This window comes from Miscanthus floridulus, chromosome 17 (assembly GCF_019320115.1).
Source record: "Miscanthus floridulus cultivar M001 chromosome 17, ASM1932011v1, whole genome shotgun sequence".
Lineage (NCBI taxonomy): Eukaryota > Viridiplantae > Streptophyta > Magnoliopsida > Poales > Poaceae > Miscanthus > Miscanthus floridulus.
This window is the reverse complement of record NC_089596.1, coordinates 13,888,898-13,901,113: the sequence shown is the minus strand read 5'-3', so window position 1 is coordinate 13,901,113 and position 12,216 is coordinate 13,888,898. Positions and strand designations below refer to the sequence as shown.

Genomic DNA, 12,216 nt, shown 5'->3' with positions numbered 1-12,216 from the left:
CTGCATGTGGTTTAGGCCCTCCAGATCATGATTTCCTACTCCGTATCTTGTTAATCAAAAAATGATCAATGACAACCAGCCTCAGGGGTCAGGGGAATGTTTTTGCTATCAGCCTTGGATTCTCTTGTTCCAGAGCGCAGGCGCGTCCTTCCGGTGATTGTTTTTGTTTTTCCAAAGGAACGACAAACGGTGATTGGATTTCAGCTTTGCCACCATTTGTCATTATTTCCTATCCTGTTAACCATATCAAATTCGAGAAATTCCCATTCCTGCTTCTGCTTGGTGGTTGCAGTATTGTGCTAGCATTTCCAATTAGCGCTTTGGGCAATCATACTGTAAGCAGGAACTACGGTGCTAATGCTCGGTAAAGAAGAAGAAGTATTCGGTAACGACAGGTGCTTGTATAACAGAAAACGTATTAAGGTTTTACAGTTTTCATGACCCTCTCTCTCTATATCTCCATACCTATACTGGTCTACGGTTGCCACATGGGCCCGAGCACCTTGGGATTGGGCTGAACTCGCCTCTTGGGCCTTGGTGAAAGCAGTGCGCTGCCGCGGACGCTGCCTCCAGCAGGGTCGTTGCGGTCAGCGGACGCCGAGACAGAGCCATTGCTGACATTCCCCCCTTCTTGTGAACCGGCGTGTCCCCACGCCGGAGCCCGCGGAAATTGGCGACGAAGCTCCTCGACAGCCTCCCAAGTGGACAGCGAAGCCGGCATATGCGACCACTTGACGAGAACTTGGTGAACAGGTTGATCACCAGGTGTCCAACGCCATTGCAAGAAGCGTTCAGGAACCTGAAATGCAACAAGTTCAGACGGCAAAGAAGAACTGACAGTCTACGAACCTGGAGAGCTCTTGAGCAACGACACATGAAAGACTAGGTGCACTGTCGCTGCTGCTGGAAGGTCCAGGAGATAGGCCACAGCACCAATACGCTTCAGAATGTGGAAAGGCCCAAAGAACTTGAATGACAGCTTGTTGTTCGATCGAGGCGCCACTGACGATTGCACATACGGTTGGAGCTTCAAGAAAACCCAATCACCCACATTGAAAGAGCTACAGAGGCAGCAGAAATCGGATGGCGCAAAGCCACAAAGTGTGCAAACCTGGAGAATTTGTCCACGACCACCATGATAACATTGGCAGAGCCCGAGAGAGGCAACCCTTCGACAAAATCCATGGAGATTACTTCCCAAGAAGATTTGGGGACCGATAATGGTTGTAGGAGACCGGGATAACTGCTGCGGTCCGGTTTTGCCTGAGCACAAATAGAGCAAGACTGTACATATTTAAGAACGGCAGCACTCATACCAGGGCAATAGAACAGTTGGCGGATTCTGGCCAGTGTGGCAGGTGCACCCGAATGCCCTCCGACGGCACTGTCATGAAGAGCTGAAAGCACACGGGTCTGAAGATCAGTATACGAACCCAACCATACTCTGTCCTTGTACATTATAAGCCCTTGGCGCAAGCTGAATGGAGGCTTAGCTGCAGGGTCCAACGAAAGTTGAGTTAACAGACTAGAGGCCTCAGGATCCTGCTGGCACCAGTCCTGCAATGCCGATTTCCAGTCATGGACAGGAGATGACACTGCCAACAGATGCTTAGTAGGAGGCCGGCGGGACAAGGCATCAGCGACGGTATTATCTTCACCGCGGCGGTAGACGATGCGATAGCGGAGGCCCAACAAGCGGGTGAATACCTTTTGCTGCCAAGGCGTGTGGAGCCGCTGCTCATTGAGATGCACAAGGCTTTTCTGGTTTGTGTGGATCACAAACTCTGATTGCAACAAATAATGGCGCCAAGTGTCCACCGCCATAAGAATTGCCAAGTACTCCTTCTTGTAGACTGAGAGGCCCTGATTGCGAGGCCCCAAAGCTTTACTGATATAGGCTAAGGGGTGTCCGCGTTGTTGCAGCACAGCACCAATCCCATAGCCAGAGGCATCAGTCTCAACCTCAAAGGGAATGGAGAAATCTGGGAGAGCCAAAACCGGAGCTGACGACAGAGCTGCCTTGAGTGAGCTGAAAGCTGAATCATGGAGAGAAGTCTAGACAAACAGATTATCTTTCTTTAGCAAGTCATTGAGGGGCTTGGCAATGACACCAAAATGGCGCACAAATTTCCTGTAGTACCCGGCAAGTCCAAGGAATCCGCGAAGAGCACGAACCATGGTTGGTGTTGGCCAGTCCTGAATCGCCTGTACTTTGGTCGGGTCTGTTGCCAAACCAGCATTGCTAATTACATGGCCCAAATATGACACTGAACGTTGAGCAAACTTACACTTGGAGACTTTGAGTTTCCATTGGTCAGCTGCAAGCCACTGGAATACCGCTGCAACATGTTGCACATGCTCTTCAAAAGTGCGACTGTATGTCAATATATCGTCGAAAAAGACAATCACAAAGCGACGGAGCCCGGGAGCCAAGGTGGCATTCATGGCACCCTGAAATGTTCCTGGAGCACCGGTCAAGCCAAACGCCATCACCCTGAACTCATACTGACCCAGATGGGTTTGGAAGGCAGTCTTGTGCTCTTCACCGGCTTCGAGCAAGATTTGATGAAACCCAGCACAGAGGTCCAAATTAGTAAACCAACTGGCCTGGGCGAGCTCGTCATAAGCTCATAGAAGACTGGAACAGGGAATTTGGACTTGGCTGTAAGAGCATTAAGATGGCGGAAATCGACGCAAAACCGGTAGGATCCATCTTTTTTCTTGACGAGGAGCACTGGTGAGGAAAATGGACTAGTGCTTAGCTAAGTAATTCCTTGGGACAGCATGTCATTGACTTGGCGCTCGATCTCGTCCTTCAGTCCCAGTGGATAACGGTATGGCCGAATGAATATCGGACTTGCCCCGGGCAGCAGAGGAATAGAATGATTGCAGGCCCTGGAAGGAGGCAACTCCACAGGTGGGGTAAATAAATCAGGGAATGAATCAATCTGGGCTTGGATTGCTGCTGGCAACAACTGCTGAGAAGATACTTCAGTGGACGAAGTGGACAGGTTGTAGAGTTGCAGCAGTAACGGGGATGGAGGCTCCTCATCGATGCCTTGCAGCAACACGGAGTTGCCATGATAAGGAATGAGCAACCATTTTTTGTGCTAGTGGACTTGCATAGGACTGAAGGCAGATAACCAATCCATGCCCACAATAGCATCAAAAGCTGACAGTGGAAGAATCCTGAAATCAGATGAAAATGTGCACTAATCAATGGTCCATGGCACTTGACTGAGAACTCTTGAACTCTGAAGGAAACCTCCGCCAGCAATTTGCACCTTTGTCGGCTGCGGAATTAGCTGAGCTGTGGACAGCTGAGAGGCCAAGGACTCGCTGACAAAGGAAGTGGAACTACCTGAATCGACAAGAATCACAGCAGGTATGCCAGCCACTGTCCCAGAAAACCTGATAGTACGAGAAGCACTAGAACCCATAGCAGCTACCTTTGAGAGTGCCACACAACACAACTGTTCTGCCACAGGTTCTTCAGCATATGTGGAGTGACAATCTTCAGAAGCATCAAAGGAATCCCACAAGGCCTCTACTGCCAGCAGCACCTCAAGAGGGCATGTGTGATCCTTACTCCACTTGGCACCACATTTGTAACAAAGGCCCAGTGCACGACAATACGCCTTGACTGCCTGGAGCTTGGGATCGGCATTGGAAGAAGAAGTGGCCAGAGCAGAAGCGGCAATGCCCAGTTTAATAGCTGGCTTCTCAGCCTGAGGCGGCAATGGCAATGGCAAGGCCGTCTTGGGTGGCAGCTGAAACTTGGAAGCAGAATGCCAATCTCCAGCACGACCATGCTTGAGGGTTCCGGAAGCCCCAGCTTCTTCCTGCAGTAATGCCAGAACATAAGCAGTATCGAGGTTTTGTGGACGTTGAACCAACACGACAGCTTTAATGTCAGAAAGAGGCCATCAATGAAACACATAGTATAATACACTGGGTTGGTGGAATTGGAATATGCAGACAACTGATCGACCAACTCAGTGAAGCGTTTAACATAGTCAGAGACATTAGTCTGCTGTCGGATGGAGAACAGCTGACGGATCAATAGTTCATGTTGGTCACGATCAAAGCGATTGTGCAACAGCTAACAAAATGTGGACTAAGACGAATTGCGAAGTTGGGATTCGATGGACTGGAACCAACGAGCAGCAGGACCCTCCAGATAATGATCGGACACACTGATCCATAAGGATTCCTCGACACCGTACATGGCGAAATACTTCTCACAGCGACGACGCCACAAACGAGGATTATCACCATCGAATTTTGGAAAGGGCAACTTAGGGAGACGACCAGATGCCGAGGGGTTGTGGTGGTAATCAGGAGGTTTGTGGGGAGGAAGATTGGGCGGAAAAGTGTACGGAGGAGGAAAAACAGGTGGAGCAGACGAAGGATGGGCAAGGATCTATGACATAGAAGGTGGAGGAGCAAAATTTGGTGAAGCTGGATGAGGAGATGAGAAATTGGTAGGACTCATGTGGGTTTGAGAAAATTGAGGGTAAAGCGATGGAGAAGGGTACGACAGATGAAAATTGGGCGGAGCTGATGCTGGAAGGGAAAAATTGGGGGGGCGCTGAAGCCGGAAGGGAAAAATTGGGCGGAGGGGGGAAATTATGTGGGCCTGTTGGTGGAGGAGGAAAATTAGGAGTGGGCAGAGAATAGGGCGGGTAGAAATTGGATGAAATTGGCCAAATCGGAGGACGAGGAGGAACGATGACTGGCGACATGCGATCTGACACCGAAACACAAACACCATATGAAATCGGAAGGTGGGGCGCAGATGTCGTACCGTTGGCCGGGATATGTTCCAGGTCGTGACGACCCCAGAGCCAGTACCCCGTGTATTCGATGCAGTGCAGTGCCCGATGGGCCGTCGGCGTGAGATCCGGCAGTAGGCTGCGCCGACGCCGACGAAGGGGAGGGCTGAAACTCGAGCTGCCGAGAAGACAAGTCGGTCAGTTGCTGGTCCCAGTTGGTGGAGATGCGCTTCACCTCGAGCCGAAGGTCGTCCACCATCGCCTCCACCGTCGGCCTCTAGGTACCGAGATCCGTAGCCGCCACCTCTAGCGCCGTGACTCGATTGTCGCGATCGTCGTTGGCGTGGGCGAGACGAAGGGACTCCAGACCGGAGCATGCAGACTCCAGAGAGGTGAGGCGGGTGTTGAGGGCCGCATCCCGAGCGGCTCGGTCGCGGTCCTGGTCGAAGAAGCGGCGCTCCCACTTCTCATCTTGCTCGTCGAAGCGGCGGTTGAGCGCGTCGAGGACCAACTTCAGGTTGGGATCCATAGCACCGTGGGCGCGGCGAAGCCTGGTGAAGTGCTCGTGCGGCGGCGGCGGAGGAGCGGAGTCCAGATCGACAACGACGTCCGATACCAATTGTAAGCAGGAACTACGGTGCTAATGCTTGGTAAAGAAGAAGTATTCGGTAACGACAAGTGCTTGTATAACAGAAAACATATTAAGGTTTTACAGCTTTCATGACCCTCTCTCTCTCTATCTCCATACTTATACTGGTCTACGGTTGCCACATGGGCCCGAGCACCTTGGGATTGGGCCGAACTCGCCTCCTAGGCCTTGGTGAAAGCAGTGCGCTGCCGCGGACGCTGCCTCCAGTAGGGTCGTTGCGGTCGGCGGACGCCGAGACAGAGCCGTTGCTGACACATACTGTCAAGGGTGCTCCTAATGAAATCTTGGTTGTAATGCATACCATACTCCCCTTCCTCTTAATGAAATTTGGCCTATATGGGCATTTTGTGTGCTAACTGCTAAACAATAAAACCAAGTCAAACCAAATGGATTGGGTCCTCTCTGTCTTCTCGTCCCTTGCACTTGCAGTTAATTTGTCAAGTGTTCTCCCTCCCCAAAACCGGAAAAAAATTGGGTGAAAACTGTATCCATTGTGCCTCCATGCATACATGCTATAAATAGTTGCCACGTGTCTAGTCTCACAGATCCAATGGCGCGTCTATAAGAGTTCCTCGTAGACTCCGCATTCTCCGATCGTGGTCTCCCACGCCGCTGCTTTTCCAACACCGCCATGCGCCGTTGGATTTGTGAGAATGGACACGTGACAACTATTTATAGCATGTACGTAGGGAGGCACGGTGGATACAGTTTCCACCCAATTTTTTTCCTTTCCTGCAGTGATAAATAGATACTCCCACTCACCATTCTCATCGCTGTCAACTCCATTGGTGTGCCCTGCCTTTGAAGGCAAACTAGCTGCTAAAAGCTCCCTAAGGCCACATGTACCTTTGGCATTTGGCTAAACTACCAGCAGATGACTTACCTGACACTTGCATTTGGTCAGTTACATTTGGCAAGTACTCCTACAACTGCAAGTACTTTGTTTATCATCTCTCTGTCGCTCCACCTGCAGTTTCAGTTTGGTGTACATGTGTGGTGTGCAGTACAGTGCCACCTTGCCGAACCTGAGACTGACAGCCGGTTGCATTGCGTTGCATCTTCGGCAATCTGGTTTGGGTCATCTCATCTCCAACATGATGGAACGGAAATCCTCTTGCGCTGTCCTCTCCAAGTTGTGTGATATCCCAATCATCGCAGATTCCTAGTGCTCTGTTCGCTTGCTTGATAAGCCATGACTGAAAGTACTATTGGCTGTTGGCTGATTTGTTGTGAAAAAAAAATACTATTCGTTGGCTGAAAAAGTACGGCTTATAAACAAGTCAACAGCTGCACAGATTTAGGCCCAAACACACCCAAAAGCTGACTCGACATGATCGTCAGAATTCAGATGCAGTACATCAGCAGAGGTTGAGAGGGTGACAGACCAAAAATCACTTTGCTGATGGGCGATGGTCTACCAGAAGAGAAGATTCAGAGTTTCAGTTGAGTTGTCACTGACATGCACAGCTGACCTGCGAATGGGATGCACTCCGGGTTGCTGCGAAAATTGACAGCTCACCTCATCAGACCTAGGAGATATATATTCTGACCGATTAATAGAACTAAACCCCTTCTGGTTCTGGTTGCTCACCAACTACCACCTAATGTCAACAACAGGTGGGCAGCATTACTCTACAGGTCACCAGACACAAGAAAGCGATGTTCAGTTACCAGGCAGGTTGCAGCTTCCACAAACACATACACTAGGCCACTGCAGCTTCACCAAACATTAGCCATTGCAGCTTCAGTGCTTCACTAGTCACATACACGAGGTCCCATTACAGACCAATGCCCAAGGCAATATAATCACACCTCACAGCATTGCAATATATAACCAAAATGCACGAGGTCCCATTACTTATCAAAGTAGCTGTAGCCTGTAGCTTCTTTCATTGTTTTAAGCATTACATAAGCAGTAAAACCAGAAATAATCCTCTAGGTAAATAAGCAGACACAATAAGACCCTCACAAGTACCACTTATTAGGACAGTACAAGTACAAATGATAAGCAAGGGGCAGATCAAGAATCACAACATATAGAAGCCATATAATAAAACATGATAAGCGCAGCAGACCAAAAGATTCTTCTGAAAAAAGGGTGCCTTAGGCAGAAGGCTTCTCCGCCTTGAGGGGCTTCACCACCTCCCAGGTGAAGTCAGGGTCGTCCCTTCCAAAGTGGCCGTAGGCCGCCGTCTTGAGGTAGCGCCCGTTGCCGCCTTTCTTGAGGTCGAGGTTGATGATGATCATGCCAGGCCTGAAGTCAAAGTTCTCCTTCACAATCTTGAGGATCTCCTTGTCAGGGATCGTGCCGGTGCCGTAGGTGTCAACAAACACGGAGAGAGGCTCGGGCACACCAATGGCGTAGGAGACCTGGACGATGGCACGGCGAGCAAGGCCGTTGGCGACAATGCTCTTGGCAGCCTGCCTTGCGACGTAGGCTCCACTGCGGTCGACCTTGGTTGGGTCCTTGCCAGAGAAAGCACCACCACCGTGGGCTCCCCAGCCACCATAGGTGTCAATGATGATCTTCCGGCCAGTAAGACCAGCATCACCGTGAGGTCCACCAATGACAAAGCGACCAGATGGGTTAAGGTGGAAGATGGTCTTCTCGTCAAGGTACTGCTCAGGGATGACAGGCTTGATGACATGCTCCTTCAGGTCAGCAGCAATCTCATCATTGGTGACTGTCTCGTCATGCTGGGTAGAGATGAGGACAGTGTGGACCCGAATGGGGACCATGGCACCACCCTCATTGCGGTACTCAACTGTCACCTGGGTCTTCCCATCAGGCCTGAGCCAGGGGCAGGTTCCATTCTTGCGGACCTCAGTGAGGCGAGCACCAAGCTTGGTGGCAAGGACATGGCTGAGAGGCATCAGCTCAGGGGTCTCATCAGTCGCATACCCAAACATGTGTCCCTGGTCACCAGCTCCAATCTCCTCGGGGCGCTTGGTGAAGTGGCCATGCACACCCTGAGCAATATCAGGAGACTGCTGCTCAATGTTCACGAGCACCTTGCAGTGGTCAGCGTCAAGCCCGACATCGGCTGACACGAAACCAATGTTGCGGCAGGTCTCCCTGACAATCTTCTCGTAGTCGACATTGGCCTTGGTGGTGATCTCACCAAAGACCATGACCATGTTGGTCTTGGTGCAGGTCTCGCAAGCAACCTTGCTGTCAGGGTCCTCAGCAAGGCAAGCGTCAAGAACGGCATCTGAGACCTGGTCGCAGAGCTTGTCAGGGTGTCCCTCGTTCACAGACTCCGAGGTGAAGAGGAAGGTGTCAACTGCGGCCATCTTCTCTGATCTGCAGCAGACAATACAAATGATTAGTTACAGAAAATAAGTAAACAAAATGGCTAAGGCAAAGTGAGAATTCTCATAACCAAACAAATTGCATGACCAACAAGGTTGATGTACTCCTATATAAAGGCAATAACTAAGCGATTTATGGAAATGTTTAGATAGCAACAATTAAGCGATTTATTGTTCACCAATCTGGATTCGCAGGGCGCAAGCAAACACTGTACTCCTTTTGGGCAAAAATGCTTTGTCAGAAATTTTTCCTATTGCTTCATGCAACAAAAGACAACAATAAAAAGTGCTAGGCTACTAATCAAGCACAAAAAGGGCATATTTGTTGGCACATAAGAAGACCACAATTTCTGGTTGAGAGATTCTTCACGCAGAGTCAACTAAGTCCCACTGACAAAAGTTTGGCATTTCTGATCCACTCGTACGAGAATATGCTCCGCATTTGTGTTAGTGGATAAGGCAAGAGGAATCTACCAAGCCTCGACCCGAATCAGCACAAGAATAACAAGTTGTGTAACAAGATTCTAGGAAGAAAACAACCACTCAAATTATATTCTTCCAATACATGTTGCAGGATGGAAAAGTAGTTTCTACTCCCTCTATTCCAAATTATAAGTCATTTTGGCTTTTCTAGGTACATAGCTTTTGCTATGAATCTAGACATAGCAAATATCTAGGTTCATAGCAAAAGCAATGTATTAGAAAAGCCAAAACAACTTATAAATTGGAATTGAGTATAAAGCAACACCATGAGCATAATAAAAGCATAAGCTGGCAGCTAGCTTGTAAAAAGAAACACCCACAAATCCTCTGCTCAGGTAGCAAAAAGAAACGTTGACAAATCCTACACACAGCTGGCCTATTAATAAGTTTTTAGAACATGTGGTTTATTGGTAGAGGATCATTTTTCGCTAACAATTGCTGACAAAGATACTGAGGACCCCTGCCATTTTAGCAGCAACCTTCACACAGGTACAACAAAGCACTCGAAACAACACTACAGAACATGGTAAAAGCAAGAACCAGTAGCTGTAAGTTTGTAGACAGCTTGCAGAAATAATAAATTTTCTGAAATCCCCTGAACCCCGTGCAGCTTGCCTAGCAAAAAGTGTGAAGCATAGTATGTGGTTTCTTTATAGACTAATAAGGCCCCGTTTGGCCGGGCTCCCCGGGGCTCCGGCTCCTGCACTGTAGCCGGGTGTTGGCCGCTGGGTGGCCGACAGGTGCCTACAGGAGCCGGAGCCGCGGAGGCAGAAAAATGAGCTTCTCCGGCTCCGGTTGTGTCAGTGAGAGAGGAAACGAGGATAGAGAAAAACAGCTTCGGTGAACAGTAACCGGGTGTCGGGGCCGGTGGGCGCCCGACAGGCGAGAGCCGGAGCCGCAGGAGCCCTGCCAAAGAGGCCCTAAGACAAAACTAATCGACGGTTCTTCTCCCCAACTATTTTAGAAGAATACAGATGCAATCAGCATCCGTATTATTTCAGCAGCAACCTCCTTTACAATCTACGGTAAACATAGCAGCCCTATGCAGTTCCTGCACACATGTTTCGCCGGCAGAAAATTCGGATTAGCACACGTATGTACATGTTGACCCGAAAGCTCAGATTTTTCCTAACAACACGGACGGTTTTCCAACGAGATCGTCTCGTCCAACCACGTGTGGAGCCTTGCCCTTCTTTCATTTCCCGTCTCGTGGAACGCGACAAGACAAGAACCATCACTACCACTCCGAACAGGCGCGTGTGAAAGAAGGGAGACCCCCCCCCCCCCCCCCCCCCCCCCCCCCCCCCCACCTCCTTGACTATCGGATTATAATTAATTTAAGGGAAAAACAAAACATTTCGCGGCACGAACGAATGAAACCAGGAAACCTATCATGGCAAGCCCCCAACCTGGGCTTTGGCCTTCTTCTTAGACGGCGGCAAGGAATGCGCAAGACGCGTGCCGGAGCCTACTCCAACCATTGCGGGCAGCGGATGAAGAGCCCGCTGCTCCTAGGAACGCCTTGCTACACAACACAGAACAAAACCCTACGGCGAAGGGACAGGAATCAAGCACCGGAACGCAGAGCGCCGGCGCCTGGGCAGGCGGACCGAAGGAGAGTAGAGGGGACGAAGGGATGGATGCTCACCTGCTGCTGCTGCGGCGGCGCGGGGTGGTCGGGCGGATCCGAGTCCGACGAGATCCGGTGGAGGCGGCGGGTGGGTGGAGTGGGATGAGATGGTATCAAGTTCCGGTTGGGGGAGGGGGACTCGTCTCGTCTCAGATCCGACCCGGCCGCAGCGCACGCCGTGCCGGGCCGCGCGCCGGCCCATTTATAGCCCCTGGGCACGGCTGCAGCGGAGGCCCGCCGCCGTCGGATCGGATTTGGTCGGATCCGGCGGACGAGGGGAGGGCAGGGGAGTGACGCCGCTGTAAGCCTGTATAACGGGTGGGTTGGGTTGGGTTGGGTGGGGGACAGCGACCCGTACCCACCAAACACCCCGGGCCTTCCTGCTGAGACTGCCGCTGACTCGTGGGCCCCAAGTCCGGGGGAGGCCGCGTGGTTCGGCCCGCCCCGCTCACCAACCGCCCGTGGGCCCCGCCCCGTTCGCTTCACGCACGCACACCAGTTGGCATGCCCGCACCACGCCAGGCACCAGCAAGGCAGCACGATAGGTTAATGACGCTTGACCGAATTAAGTTCGGTCAATCTCACATAATCATCTCGCCACTATTATATTAGGTCATAGTAGGAGAGTAGCCTTGTAAACAAAACAAAGGGATGATCACTTGGCCCTGTTCGCTTGAACTTATCAACCGACTTATCATCTAGAATCTACAATATTTTATTCTCAGCCGACTTATCAGCTGACTTATGTATCAGCCGAACAAAGGATGATCACCAAAGTTAGCAGCAGTACCGAGTCATGCTGATCAGTGATCTGCTAATCTCAATCCCTGCTCTCCAAATTCATTCCCTCTTTGTAATTTCTTTTTGGTTTCTTATTATATTGTTTGGTTTCAGTGTTCACTGGTCCTGTTGACTTGGTCAAGCTTGCTATTCACTAACAGCTAGCTAGGCTTGTTAGTGATTAGCTGAAATGTGACCAGCTTTAATTTGCATTGGCCTTGCTGGCGGCAGGTTGGGTCAAACACCCATGTCAAAGCATATATGGCTGAGGTACTGGGCATCCTCTCAAATGAGACTCGTAACAAGTCACAAAAAAAAAAAAGAGACTAGTAACACCCAGGGTGGCCCGCAGAAATGGCATATGGCAAGAGCAGCTCAGCCCATATGCAATCACTATCAGGCAATTGATGTTTGGATCCACCCATATAATAAATTAAAACAGGATCAACTAATTAATAGATGAGTTAACTGTTAGCTGGACTCTTAGCTAATAACTACTCCCTCCATTTCAAATTACGAGACGTTTTAACTTTTTTAGATACATTGTTTTTACCATGTATTTAGACATACACTATGTCTAAGTGCAT

At 50.2% G+C, this 12,216-nt stretch overlaps 1 protein-coding gene across 1 annotated transcript; it reads right to left on the bottom strand.

Moving 5' to 3' along the window:
• Positions 1-7,255: 7,255 nt before the first annotated feature.
• Positions 7,256-11,066, bottom strand: LOC136518763 (S-adenosylmethionine synthase 1-like). Its single transcript, XM_066512454.1, is given in 3 exon segments — positions 7,256-8,728; positions 10,868-10,941; positions 10,944-11,066. Coding segments are annotated over 3 exon segments (1,383 nt in total). The 5' UTR covers positions 11,052-11,066; the 3' UTR covers positions 7,256-7,527.
• Positions 11,067-12,216: the final 1,150 nt, after the last annotated feature.